This window comes from Anthonomus grandis, chromosome 8 (genome assembly GCF_022605725.1).
Source record: "Anthonomus grandis grandis chromosome 8, icAntGran1.3, whole genome shotgun sequence".
NCBI lineage: Eukaryota > Metazoa > Arthropoda > Insecta > Coleoptera > Curculionidae > Anthonomus > Anthonomus grandis.
Window position 1 is genome coordinate 8301908 of NC_065553.1, and position 21288 is coordinate 8323195.

Here is a 21288-nt window from a genome sequence, read left to right on the forward strand (position 1 = left end):
ATGTCTTAGAAATTGCCAACTCAAATTTTAACATGTTCACTTTTATGTCAATATTTCAAATCTTTTTTAATTGGTGATTGTCACCACTGCACATAAGATTCTACTAGTATAGAGGTAAATTAGAGAAGGCCGTAGAAATTATTAATGAATACCAGATATATTATTTTTTTAGATCTATAACGTCTCTATATAAAAACCTGACGATAACAAGAACGTTTCATGATGCTGAAGGCACATTCAATTTTGGGAGAAAATTAAAGAACTTTTTCGTGACATACTCGTTTTATTGATAAATGCATATTTTTAATGGCTCTTAAATACAACAGATCGAGATTAGCAAGATCTTCTTATACGGTAAATTCTTATTAACGTTTTTTAACATTATTGTATTGGTCAACATTCAATAGATTGGCTAGGATAGATCTCTTGATCAAGTACTCGTTGAACAGCTTCATAGGACCGTTTAAAAACACTGATATTTAAGACACAACCTAATCTAAAATAGATCTAAACAATGAATTATTAGGGAATCCAGTTCCTTTTAACCATAAATGTAAAAAGATTTATAATGAGATATAGTTACTCATTAACCTAATAAGTTATTATAAACAGTTAAAAGGTGTTTAGAGCACATCTGTTTTGAAATGGCATCTTTTTTGCCTGCGTCTATTGAAGCTGTGCCAAATGTAATTTTAACTATATTATTTAATTTAACTCCGATATACTGAGTTTATTTTATTTATTCAATCAATCATAAACAGCATTTAATTTGTGAAATTGGATTTACCTTAAAAATGCTTAATTTACTGTGGTATGGCACATATTGATTTAAACAAAAAATATATTTTCTATACAGTACTGTAAGCCTACTTTCCAATTAGGTTTTGTTTGTCAGTGTCATATTTACATTATAAAATTTATAATTAATTTCTTCGTTAAGCAGTTTACAAGTTATCTATTTTTTGTAAACGACATTAACATTACTCAATAATATTAAAATTTTAAAAAATTATATAAATGTATATAAAGAAACTAAAAAACTAATAATACTACTAACTAGTATACTTCATTTTTGCACTAAGCTCCAGTGACTTTATTTTGGACTAAATAAAAAATAACATAATAATACGCTTCCTGTGATTAATGTGCCAAAAATATCTTTAATTTAAAGAAACTGAAAGAATATCCATTTAAATTATGCCAGTTAAAACAAATAATGCTTTAATTAGTAACAAATTTATTAAACATAAGTATTATAAATTTTTTATGATAATATAATTTATTTTTACTATCGATGCAATAGGTAGTTTTATGATGCAATTACATGCTTAAATTTGAGGTATATATCCGGTAATTAAAATATGGGTTAGCAAAATCAGGAGGCTTTAAAAAAATTATTCAACTACGTTAAGATCCTATATTTAGGTTTATAATAAATTAAGTATTTATGAATATCTATATTATAATAGACAAAATATTAATTTGAAAAAAAAACTGCCATGAAAAACGACTTAGGACTTAACACAACAGGTAATTAGTTACTGGCTTGATCCATAGATATATAATAAACAAAAAATTTAATTGTTTATTGAAAAAAGAAAAATCTGGAAAATTGGTTTATTATACATATATTATCTAAAGGCTTTAAAGTTAATTAAATAAAGCATAAAAATAAGCAATTCTTTTGAAGCAAAAGATATTTAGTCCAATAACTATTTTAAAATAGGAGCAACCACTTTATTTGACTTTACTCTACTTTACCATATAGATAGTATAAATAATCTGATAAGAGATTCTGTAAAGTTAATTAATCATGAGATAATTGAAATACTTTTAAATTGGATTTTAAAATTGTACATAATATAACAAGAATACTTGTACGGTTCGGTTGATTTTTATTAGACATAAAATAAAGTGGTTTAGAAAATAAGCAACGTAGCTGAAGGTAAAAGCCTTAAAATTAATTATTTCTCGATATTTTTCAGGGCCGCAGGGATCGACGATAGATTCTAAGGGTTATCAATTTTAAAACGATATTTAAAAGGAAATTACTACGGAAATAATACTGATGGCGGTTGGTTTTATTTATGATGATTACCTGAAAAATACCATTAAAAAAATAGTACATATTTATAAAATAATTATCTTAAATATTTTTAGGTGGAGTATACTTAACAATATTGCCTTCATTGCGACATTTTTTCTCCCAAAATGATAAACTTAAAAGACAACCATCTAATTTGAAATTTAAAAAAAATATTTTTTTATATCCTTTTCAATATTACACTTTTTAAGTTCTATCTATATTTTTCCAGCTCCTTCTACATGTTTGTACTTCTTCCTCTATACGTTTGAATCCTTGTTTATAAGCCTTTTTATATATTTCTAAATTGTTTTTTTACTTTAAACAGAGAACTGATAAAAAAATTAAAAATATGAACGCGTTTATTTGAAACTAACGTAATTATAATTCTTTGTTCACATATTCCATTTTGCCGTTCAAAAAACAGTGACAATTCCATTTTAATCCTTTTGCACGTCGAATAGCTGGGTTATTTTAAATGCGAAGAAATTCCGGTTAAAATTAAAGTTATTATTACTATATTCTAATCAATATGACCCACACTTTATTAATTCTATTACTTTCAGTTCAAACGTAAACATGTTGGTTAGATCTTAGCGGATAAACACGTACATTTTCCATAGAATATTTAATATGGTTTTTAATAATATCTAAACTGAACAGCCCTGGCATACACGTTAAATGTCAAACTGTTGATGGGCAAATTAATAATGCAGGTCGATCTGGTATTGCCAAATAAAGCTGCTATATGGCACGGAGAATTCCATTGACATTATTCCAAGCATGCTCTATATTTTGGAATTAGGATTATAATTGCCCTGTGGACGTTTCTAGCCAAATTGGGGTTGAATTTACCCCCAGGATAAATTAATGATTTATAGAGGATTAATCAAGTTTCATAATAGTTATTATGAAGTAATTATATACATATAGCGTTAATATAATGTGCTATAATTAGTAGCTTATTTGGTATCCATTCACATACATTTATCCTTGGTTGCCTTTTCCTTTATTTTATTATTATTAATTGTAATTACTCTATAATGTGACAATATTAAAATAAAATTATACTTTTATACACTAAAAGTAAAACTTTTTATAACCTAGTAATTTTTATCCTGAGGTTTGCGCATATGACGTTTTTTTGGAAAAGGATGGCTTTTGTTTGATGTAATAATATGCATGCTTTTTATCTTCAGGAAGAAAGAACATAACAAGAGTTCAGTCTTAATTTTAGACATGCTTGGTGAAATCAGTTTTTTTATTGTCAGTAATCATGTCATTTGCTATTCACCCAAATGTTCTGAGACGACGGTTTCAAAAACGTGTTCGTTATATTATGATCAAGGACAAGTTTGTTTAAAAGCCTTTGGTAAACGTAAAAAATTTCACCGAAGATGTTGTGCTAAGTAAAATACCGTTTATTCAAGAAATTATATTACGAGATGTGTTGTGAAAACCACAACACTACTGTCAAAGTCAATAAAACAATGTTACAACTAAATATTTGCAACAAATACGCTATTCACTAATAAGTATGAACCGTGCTTAACGATTGCATAAGCAGGTTCGAACGCGAAGAAAGTCATAATTAGCTCCTCATCTCTCATACTGTCGAAGTATTTATGCATTTGAAGTAGTGCTGCGTATAAAACGGATTTTTTTATACTATATTAAAGGAATGTAAAGCAGTAACCCCGACGTTACAGTATTTTAATGTAACGTTTGTCTTTCCTGGGATAAAATTTAACCTATGTTTGTGGTCCTTCGAAGTAAAAGTAGAACCAGTTACGTGGTTCTACTTAGTGTAACATAAAGTATTGCATTCCTTTTAGATGTTGGGAATTCCAGAAAACCCTACCCTGCCAAGATGCATCTGTATGCATAATGCCTTCGTTGTATTACTATTCCTTAAAAAATACATGAATACTAGTAAACGAGTTCCTATAGCATATATTCAGCAACTAAAAAACCAAATTTTTCATTAGTATAAAGATCAAAACAATATTCGAATTGATCATTTTATTATCATTTGAGTATGGAACATGTAATTTTGTCATTTCTTCGAATATGATATTAGAATCGTATCAAGAATCGACCCAATGATTTTAGCAATCAAATCCTATTTCGCAACGAGTCTCGATTTTGCTTAAGAGCTTATGCTCACTGAAGAAGAGTTCACGGAAATATGTGGGAACAGGTTTCTACTAGTATTCCCTTGGCCAACCAAATTTCCAGATCTTTTAACTATTAAATATACAGATAGTTAATTTGAGAGGTTTCAATGCAAATATCTAGCTAAATAGAAGAGTTGCTCTACCACTACAACTCTAAACTAATTTAACTCAACTTTAAACTACCTAATCTAATTTTTAAACTTTTTAAAGGCCTGGTTTAAAACAACCGACATAAATCTGTGTGGTGTTTTAAATGCTATGTTCTCACCTTGGTTGAAAATTTCAACAGAACAGAGTAAGTCACTTTCGACTTTGACGTATGGCATATGACGTATTACGCGATGGAGGTATATTAAGGCCGTGGACAAACTTGCGACCTCATTCGGTGGCACTTCTGTGTTGCACTATATTTCAGGGCCTCGTCTAAAGAAATCACATCATAACTGTGATTCAGTTCAGTTTATTCAGTACATTACAATATTATTTTACAAATTATAATATTTATAATAAAAACACCCGAAGAGACGTGCAACTGTGTGCTAATAAAACATTCGAATATTTTCATCTTTACCTCTTTTCTTGAAAGGTGAATGTTGAAAGATAGCGCTTATGACGTTGCCGCCATAATTCACACCTCGGACGCTGTATATACATATCAATTATTTTTTATTTATTTTAATTAAAATCAGCCGTTGTGTCTCAGAACATAATTACTCAGAATGACGCCAGACTTTAATTTAAACAACGCAGTTTGATAGCATTTATATTGGGAAAATAAATAAACTAAGTATAATTCTGAATTTTTTTTTAAATATATGCATATCCAGTTTAAGGTCATTTACATGAGGATACTGGAAACCGTTAAAGATAGAGTTTGGATAAAATAAGGAAAAAGTTACGCAATCAATTGCCTATAAATAATCCGTCATCTACTTCTTTGAACTCGGAATAGCAACGGATACACAGGAAGAAAAGTGCGTTTTATAAAATCTTCTATATCTTGTTTATTATAAATGATACAATAACGAGATTTTCAAAGTGAGTGTAAGCAAGAATTTGAAATTAAAGTAAAAAATCATCTAGGCCCACTATGTTGAATGAGGCTATACCTTAAATTAATATTCTCGTTATGTAGTATTTATTTGGCCAAGAAATATTTCCCAACAAACCATACTAAATCAAATAAAGTAAGAAACCGCTATTTAGTTAGAGCAAAAGTATAACCTACTTTCAAATTCTACTCTAGCATTCTTAAATTGCGCTTTAAAGATACCGATAGAGAAAAAAATCAAGAGGTGCTAGATCGGGAGGTCTCGTCGGCCATTCTATTAAACCTTTTTGTCCAATCTACTAATATGTAAAAAGCGTTATTAAGAAGCTGACGAACAGGTAGAATATAAGAGAGCAGTGCTTCATCTTGCTAAATAAAATGTATTAAATGTTAATCTAGATTACTCTCGTTATCACTATCCAATTGATTTTCGAATTCTTTGGCAATGAGGGGTTAAATGTTGGTTCTTTTATTGGTATTAATAAGCAATGGCCAAATAAAAATGTTACCTAATATTTCTGCCCACTCATTTATTTTTTCGGGATACTGTGTGCCCTTCCCTGAAATAATATGGGCTTTTGTCACTCTGGTATCTGCAGTTATTTGTCATGTGTATTTGTCACTAAAACAAATACTCTTTAACAGCTGAGAAGTATTTCGGAATGTACCTGTTATTCTCTTGCAAATTTGAAGTCTCTTGTCAGGATCGTCTTCCTGCAGCTCTTGAAGAAAAATTTGTATGGATGAAAATTATTTAATTTAAGTACCTGACGAATAACTTAATGACTAATTCCATTATTGCTAAACTTGACCCAAGAGGTATTATAGGATTCATGGCAAAATGATAACGCTTCTTTAAGTACTCTTTTTTGAACCCTTTTCCTATTTACAACTGATCCTGTTTCTTTAAAATTGAGAATCAATTTTCTGATATCAGGGTGATTTAATTATTTTCCGGTACTCATTTTGTTAAATGCTTCGGCAGTTCTTAATGAAAAACATCATCCTATGAATGCTCAAAAACGAGTTGCTATGGTATATATTCAGCCACTAGAAAACCCAATTCTTCATCAGGATAATGAACATAACAATAGTCCAATCGATCATATGAGTATCAAACGACTAATTTTTCATTATTTAAATATGAACTCCTTAAAGCATTATTTGCTGACCATTTTTTCTGAATAATTTATATGGTGAGGTCAGTAGGAATGTTTGTAAATAGAAAAAAACATCTAAAGAAATTATAGTACATAATTTTGGGAAATAATATAATTTTGGAGGTCCGAGATATTTTCAAAAAAATTCCGTGGTAATATTGGTCTTTATGAAATGTATACTATAACAATTCAGCAAGATATTTTGGAAGGTTATATAACGGAGAACCAACAAAACTAACATTAGGTCTAAGTGGAATATTTTCTTTGTGTATTTTAGGTAATAATAATTACATTTTGAGGAAAACATCATTTGTGCATCTCGCGTTTTTTAGTTGTTTATTTTTAATTTATAATTAATTATTTCTATATTGATTTACGTATCAAATACTGTTTACTAAAAACCTTGATGAATTATACACACTGAGTCTGTTCAGATATATGAATTGCCCTTAACCTTCATTTTACTTGAAATCATTTAGGCTACGAGTTGCTTTAACGTCAATGAAATTTTACTAACCTTGATTTTAGGAAAAAGTCTTAATGTTTTAATTGACTACAAAGTAAAGGGTGTTTTTTTAGAGGTTTGGATTTTAAGTTGTCAAAACTGTTTCTGGTTATTGTCAATTTGACAGTTGGTGCACAATGAATAGACTTACTCCAGAACAACGCTTTCAAATTGTGCAAATATATTTTGAAAATCATAGTTCAATTCGCGAAACTTACCGTGCGCTGTGTCAATTTTACGGTCGACATAATCGGCCATCCTAGCAAGTTATTCGAAAAACCATGGATCCTTTTCGTACCACGCATACTCTAGTTGATAATACGCATCCACAAAGACGCCATACAGTGAGCACAGAAGAAGTTATTGCTGCTGTGGAGCATAGTGTTGAAGAGGACCCGAATGAGTCGATTCGCCATCGTGCACAACAATTGGGGCTGTGCCCATCCACTTTGTGGAAGATTTTGCGGCAAGATCTTGGCTTGCGAGCTTACAAGATCCAACTTGTGCAAGAACTGAAACCGCGTGACCATTATGCGCCCCGTTCGGTGAATGGGCGGAAAACAGTATTCAGCTTGACCCATTTTTTCAATCCAAAATTTTGTTCAGCGATGAGGCTCATTTTTGGTTAAACGGCTTCGTCAATAAGCAAAATTGCCGAATTTGGAGTGGAGAAAATCCAGAAGCTTTTGTTGAGACGCCCTTACATCCATTAAAAGTCACAGTTTGGTGCACTTTATGGTCAGGAGGAATCATTGGCCCATATTTTTTTAAAGATGATAACGACCAGAATGTTACAGTCAATGGAGAACGTTATAGAGCCATGATTGCCGACTTTTTTGTTCCTCAGTTGAACCGACTTGATGTGGCAGAGCTTTGGTTTCAACAAGATGGTGCAACATGCCACATAGCGTGTGACACTATCAATTTATTGCGGGAAACATTCCATGATCGCATAATTTCACGCAATGGACCTGTGAACTGGCCTCCACGATCGTGTGATCTCACACCCCTTGATTACTTTCTTTGGGGATATGTGAAGTCACATGTCTTCAAAGATAAAGCACAAACGTTGGATCACTTGGAAGCAAACATTCGCCGCGTTATTGCCGAGATACGGCACCAGATGCTTGAAAAAGTGGTCGGAAATTGGACTTCCCGATTACGCTACATTCGAACCAGCCGTGGCGCTCATATGCCCGAAATTATTTTTAAGCACTAATGGCATAACAATATCTTTTAAATAAAACTAATACCATGTCACACATTTTTTTTAATAGTTTTATTTCACTTCAAATTTGTATACCTCTCAAAAAAACACCCTTTACTTCGTGTATGTTTTGACTATCCTGAATTGCTTTCTATGACACTTAATTATGTCCCGCACAGATACTTAAGAGGCAAAAAGCGTTTTGATCCTCAATAACACCCAAATGCAGGTAAGAGAATGGTGATTAGTAGAGTAATGAGGAATGTTAATGAGGTTTCTAATAGGATTGATCTGTTTTATGTGTCTAAGAATGTTTCCAAATAAAGAATTTAGAAAAAGTTAAATAATTCCAATATTACTATTTCTACTCTTCCTACATAAGACTTCAGATTCTTTAAATATTATGTTTAGATGTATATATTAATGGTCCTTTCTTTTCAACCAGTATATCCAACTATACTAACCTATCATGATCTAAAGGTATATTATAGATTGGGTTAAAAAATTAATATAAGAAGAATAAATCGGAAAAGAAGCAGTGAAAATGTGAAATTAATTAAAAATTTGGGAGATTTTCTGATACTAATTAAAACTTTCTCTGATGCTGGAAATACTATAAATAATTTTCCTATTTAAAGGACTTAGTATACCTGATGGATTCCGATGTTAAAGTACTACAACTACCTACTCTTATCTTAAACACGCTGTATTATATAAAAGATCAGGATAATTATACCAGTATTATACGTGTTCCTACCACGATTAACCTGGATTTTAGATTTGGCTTCTTACCCAAAAATCTCTTTAGTTTGATGAACAGTCAAAATTTCAAAGACGTAAATAGTTATTCAAGTCAAAAAGGTGTAAAATGGCAATACCATTATCCCCAAAGTGATATTAAAGAGGAAATGAGAATTTTTGATTGCTTCAATAAGAATTTTATTGTTCGCCGCATAGGCTATTTGCAAAAGCGGAGAGACCGTCAAGTTTAGCTTGAAAAATCTTGTCGAAAAGAGTTCTAAATGGAGTCTATAATGGACGATAGAGAAGTTTTAAAATGACGTTCAGCATTTAGGTTTTAATACGTTTTTTAAAAGGTAAAATAATTTTTTTATTACCCTAGTAACATGATTTATTTCTGAAAATTGTGGACAATTTTTTAATACTATAATACAACTCATATAGGACTTTTAAGCAATAAAAGTCTTTATTTATAGAATACTAATACAGGTATTAACACTTGCGTGACAAAAAATAAATTTTGGCACTAAAACCGCTCATAAAATATCACTTTTTCGTTCGCGTAAAAACCTAATAGGCAATAAACAAAAAACCAATTATTAATGATGAAACAGCCTCCGATATATTTAGATCTACGGATTTTCCTATTTTATGGTTTGCTAAATGTTTATCTTGAGTTAAATAGCGTATTATGTGCATACTAAAAGGAAATAAATGTGCTCTTTGTCGAAGTAATCTCGTACAGTGTAACTAAATAAGGTCGCATCGCTTGTACTTCTAATTGCATTTAAAATTGGCAATTATATATGCAATAGACGAAGTTAAATTAGGAATTAAGTCCATGCTCTCTTAGAACTAAAATAAATTTGTTTAGTCATTTGTCATTTAGTTTCTCTCTTTAAGTCTCTGACATATTTTATAACTATGATAAATACACATAGATTCAAAAGTTTTCCATCACTTTAGTCAGTCACATATATTTAAGCCCGATGATGCTATAAAATGAGCGAAACATGTGTACACATATAAATTAAAGTAATACTTTGACTTTGTGTTTGCTTTTGAAAGATTTCAGTTAGTAGATAAAACTTTTTTTTAAAGTTTGTAAGCCATCAGAATAACGTTTTTTAGCAAAGAATGATAGACATAGGAATTTTTGGTTTATCTGAAATATTCTAAAAAATCATATTTACATACTGATTCAAGAATTTCAGCTTTCCTACCTATAAAAGAAACTAATTTTTAAATTTTCCTCCGAATAGTCTGAACCTGAGCCATGCAAAGACCAAATTATTGCTATTCAGAAATAAAATTGATTCATTTTCCTGTATTTTATAACTCTAGAGTCGCGTAATATGATACTGAAATGAGACTATTAGAAAATGCAAAAATGTTAGTTTTAAATATGAAAAGAAGAAGAAAAACTTTTAACATTTAAGTATACAATTTTATTTTCACTTCACAATATACGTGTTAAATTTAATGTTTTTAGTTTTAAAACCGCCTAGTCTAAGAGTTATGAATCATGTGAAAAGTCCTTTTACCATCAGTTTGCTAGCAAAACTAACCCAAGCAACAAAAATTATATATTATAACCAATTTTCATGTATTTACTTATTAACTTAAATTTCTTGCTTCACGTTTTATTTATACATATAAAAAGTCCGGCAATATTTTAACCGTAAGTCTACCATATTTAAAAAATGTTTTAAATTTATGAAGAATAGGTAATCAATCACGCACAGTATTTTCAGAACATGAGGCTAGTGGATGTAGCTAAAATACATCATTCCCTGTTTTTTGAGGCTTACAGCGGCATATTATAATATACTGATCCAAAACTTTTTAACTTGTTGCCAAAACAACTGTGTTGGGATTATTAAATAATTATTATTACCACATTTACTAAGGCGTTACCATGAAATCCCTCCGTTTTAATGTAATTTTTTTATTCTTAAAAACTCTTTTAATTTTTTTCAGGACTATTTTTTTTAATATTTATAATTTTATTTAAAATAAAAATACTCAAACGATACGAAAATAAAATAGAAAACATTTTTTTTATAGTAACAGGTGCCCTATCTCCATTCCATATATTTTTAAAAGCTGTGTGGTTTTGACAGTGTGTTTAAAAGTTTTGTCGGACATGCACTATATTTATTTTTCAAAATGAGAATTACATGAACTCTTTAGTGTATGAATATTTTTCGAATACTCAATGTATTTTTCACACTAATTCATTTTTGGTATAGTTAGATTTTTAAAAGCGTTGAATACAGTTAAGCAGCATTATTTAATTGCTATGTTGAATTTTTACATATTAAGTGCTAAATTATTACAGTCATCATATTTAATAAGTAAATTTCATTCTATATTTCTAAATATTTAATTTTCGAACCTCATTAAACTTTTGTAAAATCCAATCTTTGATATTTAATTCATCAACATATATTAAGCTGTAATTGCCATAATAAATTAGAAATTAGTTAGATCTTTATTTATTGAAGGCCGTCCTTTTTTGCCCTAAGGCCCTTAGCCCTGACATTAAAATAACCTTCCTTTGAACTTCTTAAAAAGCAAGTCCTTTGGTGTTTGTTTGGTCTTTAAGGCTGTAGCATAAGCGTCAATTATTCATAAGACGACTAATTAACGTTAAATCTTAAGTTCTTTTTCTGAAAGCCCATTACTTCCAAATGAAGCGTTCTTAACGCTATAGGTCCATGAGGCGGAAAATCTGAAAGCCAAATTTAATTGAGTGGAAATAAAGCCTTTTAAAGCTTCCATTTTTAAAATAAAAATAATTTCGAAAATTTGTCTTTTTATGACTTGCGTGCATAGTAATTTAATCTGTCTGTTTGAAGCATAAACATGATTTTTTTTTGAATTTTATACCCTTTTACGATACTGTTTATGCCCTTTTTCTCGAACCGTTTACCAACAGTAATAATGCACAATTGCGCTTTTATATGCCATAAAACCAGTAAAAATTATTGCTGCTGAGCTTATGAATTTTATGGATTACGATAAAAACTTGAAAGGGATAAAACGTAAGTAAACTGAGACTTGAATATTACGACTTTTTTAAGTTATTAAATGTTTTTCTTACCTTTTTGCCTTTCATACGCATTGATACATTCGGAAGTCATAAACTGGCTAATGAGTGCAGTTTTACCGACTCCCTGTGCTCCAAGTAATGCTACTGTATAATTTGACACTTCACCCACGTGATCGTCCAATACAGGAGAAGGAGTATTGGCTCCCATTGAAGGAGGACAGAGGGAATTACTTCGTGAACGTCTTCTTCTAAATGAGTCTCCTCTGTTTACGATTCCTACAACAAAATAAGAATTTTGAAAAAATATGCACCTACTTTTATATTATTTATCTGACCAAAAATATGAATTTTTATGAAAATGCTACTAATTAGAATGCTATTTTTTAAAATCGTATATTTAAATTATGAATCCTTTCTTTTAAAAAAGTCCAATTTCTTAAACATAGACTGATGCACAGCAAAACACTGTTTTTTTTTGTTAAGTGCGATTTATACATTTAGAATATGGTTTGGAGGTTTCAAAAAATCTTATATCGTTCTGTTATTATTTCGCATTAAAAAAACATAAGATATTTGTCACTTTTTGATCACAATTGAGAAATTGATAGGACCAACAAGTTCCCATATACGCCCTGATTAGTGAATCTTTTTATTTTTGTCTTTAGCAAGAAGTTTCTGAAGTATTATATATAAATTTAAATTCCAAAACTTCCTTTTAGATATTTCCTATTTAAACATGTCTTGAGATGTTATGTCACTATCTAATCTTTTTTATCATTGTTGAATTACCAAAAGAAAAAAATTGTATTTAAAGCTTATTAATAGAGTTTATTTGGGGTTCTACCTAAGTAGGTTTTGTTTAATATTTTCATCTAAGCTCATCTTATTTGAGGGTTCGAATTAAGGTTTTTTAGGTTATATTATTGTAAGTCCCTGTATTTTAAATGTTCTAGAATGTCTATACTTGCTTGCTTTGACTATCGGTATCTTCTTGAAATTATTGGTCTCTTTCAATAAAAATAATGAAGAAAATTCCAAAAATTTCTAAATTGTTCCATGGGTCTTCAAAAAATTTTGATTGTTTAGTCAGTTTTTACTTTGGAAACAATTAAACGATAGTTATCACGAGTCAGGTTAGATTTTTTGACGTTGTCAATACAAGTGTGTTCCTGAATTTCAGTCAGAAGTGGGATCTTTTTTTGTACACTTGCCTTTTTTTTGTATCTTGCCTCAATTGTTCCTCCACTATTGCTTCGAAGTTAATCAATATTTTTTTTATTCACCTCCAGATTTTCTCTAAGTTGTAAATCTCGTTTCTCTTCTTTTCTGTCTCGTTCTTCCTTCTCCTTTTTAAGGTCATCTTTTATATTCAGTAAGTCTTTTTTTAATATTTTTCTACGAGGTTCGTGTTTTCTCTCTCGATCTTCATTTTCTTTCTTTAGGTCGGATTTAATTGTCTTTAATAAATCTGCCTGTTTCTTGTCTCGTTTTTCTTGTTTATGGTCCCGTTCTTCTTGTGTTTTTCTTTGTTTAAGATATCTTTCTTTTTGCTCGTCAAACTTCCTTAATAGCAGCTCCATCCATTTCTTGGCCTGCCTTCTTGTTAAAGGCATCCACTAAATTGGGCTTCCAAATATCCCACTTCTGAAACCAATCGTAACGAAATTCAGGAACACACTTTTATTGACGTCAAAAACTCTAACCTGACTGTCGTTATTTTTCGTTTTTTTTTGCTCCTGTTGAGACAGATAAACACGTATTTGTGAATTACCCCTTTCTATTTTTTTGTTCATTTAATTAAACATAAAACGTTAAAGCGAATTCCCTTTTTGTACTTTTATAAGTAAAATAATGAGTACCTATTACTCTTTATGCAAAAGAAAAATGAGGAAAGCCTTTTGTAATACAAACTAAATTTTATTTTAAATATAAATATTTACTCCTAATTAAAAAGGTAGAAGATTTGTAGGATGTTTTATTAAATTATGTAATTTTCTACAAATATTTCCTACTATTTGCTTGTCATGGATCCGATTTTATTATTGTATTTAAAAAGTTTTAAACGTTTTATGTAACCATAATTAATAATAAGTTGCATTCCGAAAGAGGAATGTATTTTCCAATTTCAAAAATTTAAAAGTATAAAATTATTAAGATTTCTACATTTGAAAACTCGCTTCTCTAATCCGTGTATATAAAGCAACTTTTAATTTGACTTGCTCAAGTCTAAATATTTCTTAGGACCAATCTTCTTTCCTTTTAACTTTTATCAGAGCAGGAAGTGAAAAAGGGAAGTAAATATAAGGATGCTCCATATATTTTTAGAAACCTGGTAAACGCACTTTTTATTATAAACAAACAATTTATTATACAAATAGTTCGTTTAACTACTATTAATTTATTTATAAAAGACATGTACATATCTAATAATAAGAACATCTTAAATTAAAATACATTTACGATAATTGCAAACTTTAACGTAACGTGAATATCATTTCATCACATTTCGACGCTCTTCCATTAACAGAGTTTACAAAAGTTTCTCGATATAAAGTTTCAACGGTTCCGATGGAACTAACGTTCTACGGCTTGGTTTCATAATTCCGGGCTTTAAATGCTTTACATTGCAAATGGGACCAGTTTGTAAATTATCATGCTTAATTATTAGCAAATATTTATATCGCATAGTTGTTTCGTCTTTATTAAGCTGCTTTTCAATAAATATGTATTAGTTCTTACTTTAGCAAAAGTAGCATTCAAGCAAAATATATTTATAGTGTTAATGATGTTATTGTTATAGAATATAAAATACTGTCTGGTATAAAAAATTCAATGATTCTATTATTTGAATGCGTAGAATGGCAGGTTAATAAATGATAATTAAATTATCAAGACTTTGGGGTGAGTTTTATGGGCCATGATAAATTAAACTTTATTATGTGTGTGTGTGTGTGTATTAATATGTGTATGGTTTTATACGATTGAACAGTTGAATAGTTAAAAGAATTAAAATTAAGAAAAAATATTGAAGCAATTAATTCAATTACATACGAAAAGTTACATTTCAACATGATTCAAGGCATATTAGAGAGGTGAGATGCGGTAGAAAGCCAAATAATGGACTTTTTTCCTCCTTTTTGGCATAAAAATCTATCGGAGACCCAGGAAACATTGACGAGCGCAATGAATTAATAATTCACGTCTGTGATCGATTCAATTACATACGAAAAGTAATATTTCAAGATGATTCAAGGCATATTAGAGAGGTGTGATGGGGTAGAAAGCCAAATAATGGACTTTTGACCTCCTTTTTGGCATAAAATGCTATCTGAGACCCGGGAATCATTGTCGATTACAATGAATTGATGATTTGTGTCTGTTATCGATTCAATTACATACTAAAAGTAATATTTCAAGATGATTCAAGTCATATTAGAGAGGTGAGATGCGGTAGAAAGCCAAATAATGGACTTTTGACCACCTTTTTGGCATGAAAACCTACCGAGACCCACGAATCATTGACGATCGCAATGAATTGATGGTTCATGTCTGTGATCAATTCAATTACATACTAAAAGTAATATTTTAAGATGATTCAAGGCATATTAGAGAGGTTAAATCCGGTAGAAAGCCAAATAATGGACTTTTGACTCCCTTTTTGGCATGAAAATTTATCTGAGACCCAGGAATCATTAACAATCAAAATTTTGACAACCCTAGATAATGTTTCACCCAAAAATTATAAGCACAAGTTCTCTTCCTTACTATATTCTGGTATTGTTAGTTGTGGATTTGCTCAAAGAACCTCTCATCTTATGATAGTTACTTTTATTACTTAGGCTTTAGTATTTATTAAGGCATAAACTTCCATTAAACTACCATTATAACTATATAATGCACCTAGAAATTACTACACTAAACCCTTAAATTTGGAATTTCAGCTTGTTAACGCTATTTTGGCATTAATATTCATAGAGAACTTCCTTTTCTGGTGTAAATTGCTCTAAAGCAAACTTCCCAAAACTTTTCCAGAAAGTGATCTCTTTTGATGATACTCAATTTTCCTTAATGAGATATATCCAATTTTAAGTTTGTTGTTATACGAACCAAAAGTTTTTAATTTACAAGTCCTAAAAAGTTTTATAAAACATTTAAAACTTTCAAATTTGTATACTGTAATATAATTGATAAATTTTTTCGATAATGGCTTTAGGTAAATATAAGCATCATGCCGACAAAGCCGCCAATTTCCGACAACTTTCCGGAAATATAATCAAATGGGTTTGGCAATTTACAGTTTGATATTACTGTCATCCCCGGCACGAAAACATAAATGCATTAAATTTAGGGCCTGCCAAATTTGGTTTAGGGATCTTAATGTCTAATTTAACATGACATTTTAATGTGATGTTTGTTAGGGAAAATATCGATATAGATAAGTGTTGCTTACAATAGTTAATAATGTTTGTTTCAATCGAATGTTTGTTTGTTTTGTAATGTTCTTTTTCAGCTTGACATTTCATAATTCTTTATTTTTTTTAATTTCATGCCTTATCCTTTATCCTAGATTCTTGCTCCATTATGTGTAGCGAGAAATAAACTAATTAAACTAGAAAATCATTTATTCAAAAATATCTAATAGTGGCTATATTGATAATAAAAACTGTATACTCATGATTTTTGGGACATAAATCCTCTACCAGTCTGTCAAAATAAATTCCATGTAACTAAATAAATCTCTCACCATCTGCTATATGCAGACTTAAGTCAGATTATGCATAATCCCAAAGTATACCAACAGGTCACGGCATCTTGTGATTACGTGACTCTTTACCACTTATAATCTCAGTCATGTCTCTTTCTACTTTAATTGAATATTTTGTTTTCTTTTACTACTTTAAAGCGTTTATTTTCATGTGATTATCGTTGCTATATTATAGATTTTCTTTTTCAATTTATAGTGTATATTCTATAGTCGACATCGAATCAGAAGTTGGATAAAGGGTGAAGGAGTTAGATCTGGAGGTTTAAAGTGTAATGTTATTTTTTCTAAATGCAGAAAATAAAATGAATTGATAAGTTAATCTTGATACACGACAGCAGAGAAATTTAACAAAGTAGAAAAGCAAAAACCAGTAGATAAAAATGATTCACGTGTTGGAGAAATTTCTAACTTCTCTTTTGTATGTATATAAATACATCAATCTTCCCTTAAGTTCACCTTTCAATAAGTTCGCTAGTTTTGGAGATATTTCAAGCAAAATCGAGAATGAGTAATTCATATCTACATAGCGAAGATTTTTTGTTTTTAAATAAAATTATATCAAACAATGAAAATATAAGTTGGATTAAAAAAATTAACTTAAAAAAGCTACATAAACTAGCTATGTTTAAAATTTATACAACTATAGCTAGGTTTAGTTAGGCAGGCTAGGTTTCATCCAAAAAATATTTTCAAAAATTTCGATATAATTAATATAAATATAAAACAACAACCTGAATATATAAATCCCTGCGATATATATATTCTTTATCTTGCAACGGAACTTAGAAACACAATTCTGCTAAAAACTTGTATGTCAGGAACTCATTGTTTATTCTTGAAATATTCATATGAATTATTGCCAATATAAATAATCAAACCAAACATAGCAAGTACATAAAATCTGGAAAGTCTCAGGAAATTAGTAATAAAATAACCCAAATAAACATCAAACAAGATAAACCACTAAAAATTAAACCCTATATATGAAAAGATAAGTAGAACCCTAAATTACCTTAAGTAGTAAACCTAAACTATAAAATAGACGCAAAAGAGTAGTAGAGGTTTAGTTTATCTTTAGCTTTACTAATTTACCTCTTACTTCTCTAACTTTTAGTATATGGTTATAGTAATAATATTAGCTTAATCGATTTTAATAAATTTTATTTAGTTGCACAAAATAAATGAAAATACTTTTAAGTGTAACTCAAATGGATAGGATTCTCATCTCTTAAGTAAATTTTATCCAATATGTTTGTGTGCATTTAAGTAACGTTTCCATATTTAGTGTCACAATATTTGGTGCTACTGGCTATTCTTTATCTTTATCTAGCTATTTTGCAAAAACATATAATAATACTTTTAAAGTAAGTCTTTAGTGAACTAAAGTTTACCTTACAAACTAATTAAAACTGAACTCAACAAGAAATAAAATTAAAAACTCATTAGTCAATTTCTTCCTAGAGAAACTCCGAACTGCCAGTGGTGTTCTTACGTCCTAAAGTTTCCAAGCAAAGTGCTTTATCACCCTCATAACATTCCAATGCATCTTGTTGCAACCGGAAAGTAAGGCGTGTCGAATACTATGGAAATGTCAAAACTTTATGACCGACAGCAGAGGTGGCTATTTGTTAACTAAACACCGTTATTTGTATCGCAGAGCGGATTTAATAACATTTATGTTTTGTTAAACGAGCTGTTTTAAAGCAATGGTTTGAACCAGTTTAATTTCGTATGCAGTAAAAGAGTAACTATGTGTTGAAAATATTTATGGATTATAGGGGATTAGTTATGTAAATTAATATCAAAAATACTTACTAAATTACAAGTTATAAGGTATTTTTTGAGAAAGTATACAGATGTCAAGGGATTATGAAAAAATAATAATCTATTACCACTAAAATAATTATCTACTTACGGATATTTTAGTAGTTAGCTTAAACTAATGATTGAATGATTCCTAATAACACATTTAAGAATTGGTATCTAATTTTCTAGTAATTTAATATAATGCTTGCTTAAATCATCAAAAATACAAATTGCTTAAATATCAAAATATACAAATTATAAATAAATAAAATATATATTTATATTAAACACACATAAGAATGGTCAAAGGAACGAAGGTAATACAATATATTTAGTTGAAAGTTCAGAATTTATTAAAATTAAACACATCTGAAAAACACTGCCTAATAGCTATTTATCAGAAACACAAAAATTCGTCGTAGTATAGCATACGTTTTCAAGTTATCACCCTGTATAGTATGGTTGTAAAATTATGAAATTAAACATACCAAAAATCACCTAGATCTGAAACTTTTTTCGACCATAATTTTATTGAAGGACATTCTACAATATTACTTAATTGTGAAAAACGTCTCTCTATTCTTACTTTTTCTAAAAAACATTGAATAAAAAGAATCCCTAAAGAAATTCACTCTAAGCGCTTCACAAATTAACTCAAAGTTAACCTAAAAATTTAAAATAATTTTAAAAATAATATACGCCTACAATTCTATCTAGCACAAAAATACTGTTGTGAAAACAAAATAGAGGAAATTCCCGAAAAAATGATAAAATTCAAACATTGGATCTCTTCAAAAATTTACTAATGTTGAATTTAAAAACAGGTATAATTCATTTAAAAATAAATAAAAACTAGCAAAAAGCTATATTTCTAATTCCGAATAAATCCTCATTAAAATTTTAAAAACTACCTACATTTGGTTTTATGAAATTTGAATCTAATCAAAGTAGTCTCAGAGAATTACTAAGCCTTTATTAATAAATGACATTCATGTATGTTAATTTTTAACATTCTCTTTACTTAATTCGTTTTATCTCTTTTTTCAGATATATAAGGTACATGAGTTGAAAGAGAATTCCTCCTAATTCTCAGCGATAAGAGCTGATTCAACTCTAAAATTAATTTTTTTAAATTCCATATAAAACAACATGAAAAGTGAATATTTAAAACAAATATTGACATCAATTTCACCTGTTTTAACTTAGATGATAATTAATCTTTTGACACGGGTTTTAATCGAGCCTACTATAAAAAAAGATTTTTTTTTATGAAACATTAGTAAGTTCTACTACGAGTAGCAATGTTATACATGATTAATCTTGAAGTATTTTACCTAACTAGAAATTGTAAATAATATATTTTAATAACAGAATAAACACTCAAATTACCAAATATTTAAAACGTTGTTGTTAATTGTTAGTAAGTAGCAGCATTCAAAACAATTAAACATGCTTCGATAAATTGCTTATTGACCTATTGACTAATTTAAATACAGAACTTTTTTGAAAACAAAACAAAACGTGTTTATTTGAAAATCAAAGCATCGATAAAATTTCCATTTCATTGGACAATATTTTTATGCACGTGCTCGTGTGTTATATTAAAATTTTCATGTTATTCAAATTAGGGTGGCTAAATATATTGAATTAAAATAGCATTTAAAGAGCTGTATTTAACCACTAAACTAAATATTCGTATAAATTTAATTTAGGTTCAAGAAATAGGACAAAAGTCACAAAAAAGGATTATTAAAATTTAAATTTAATTAATATTAAACAGAAATCGGCAGTCAAAATAAAAGTAGAAAAAAAACTAGAAGTTTCTGTTATTTAATTTAAATTCCTTAGTTTTTAGTAGGAATATTTATTTTCAAAGTTTTTTTAAATAAAACTGAAACCTTTTATGCGTAATGTCTATAATATACACAGTACACGACGATCATTTTACTATTTTATTGGACCTTTTTACAGAATCTACAAATGTTTACAATATATAAGTGTAAAGCCCTATAAAGCTTTGCACTAAATTGTTTAAACACCTTGTATATTCAGTTAAAGGTATAAGCCTGTAATAAAATTACCATGCCGTACAATTTTCTTCAATATCCATTTAGATTATGCATTATAAATGTATTAAACTTAACTTTATTAGATGTTATTTAGGAGTACGATGAAGAAACGTTACAGTTCAATCAAGTGTTTGTGAAATTTGGCATATGTTAAAATAAACAAAAGAAAAAACAAAAATAAAATTGCCGATTAGAGGTTTGTTTTCTCTATGTATGTTATAATAATAGTTCTATGATTGAAACCTTTGGTGTGATACTCAAATCATAAAACAGTTAATTATTTTATTGGTGACAGTTACATTTTTAATAAAAACTTAGTACAGGCCCTAGCATTTGATTTAACAACCACCAGGATGCAATAATTTTTATAAAACTATTACTCAACATATATGACTTTTTATATCGCTTTAAAAAGCAATGCTACAAAAGCAATTAACACTAAAAAAAAGTTAAAATTTCTTGAAATATTTTCCTACTGGATGCCTTTGTATGCCAATTGCTGATGGCTCAATATATCACATTTCGCGGTAAGACATATGCGAGGGTATTTTAAATAACATACAAAGTAAAGACTATACAAAGAAAGTTCATACATTTTCTTAATTGCCGTTTTAATAGACCAATATGCCGTTTTAATAAAGAAAGGAATGAAGATCGAGCAGAAATATG

General features: G+C 29.1%; 1 protein-coding gene across 2 annotated transcripts in view; it reads right to left on the reverse strand.

Moving 5' to 3' along the window:
* Positions 1 to 21288, reverse strand: part of LOC126739700 (GTP-binding protein REM 1) — an 88789-nt gene that overhangs the window by 35024 nt on the left and 32477 nt on the right. For both annotated transcript variants that reach the window (XM_050445493.1, XM_050445492.1), the window contains one exon: positions 12031 to 12255. In XM_050445493.1, the coding sequence (XP_050301450.1) occupies positions 12031 to 12255 (225 nt within the window). The remainder of the gene's footprint in view (positions 1 to 12030; positions 12256 to 21288) is intronic.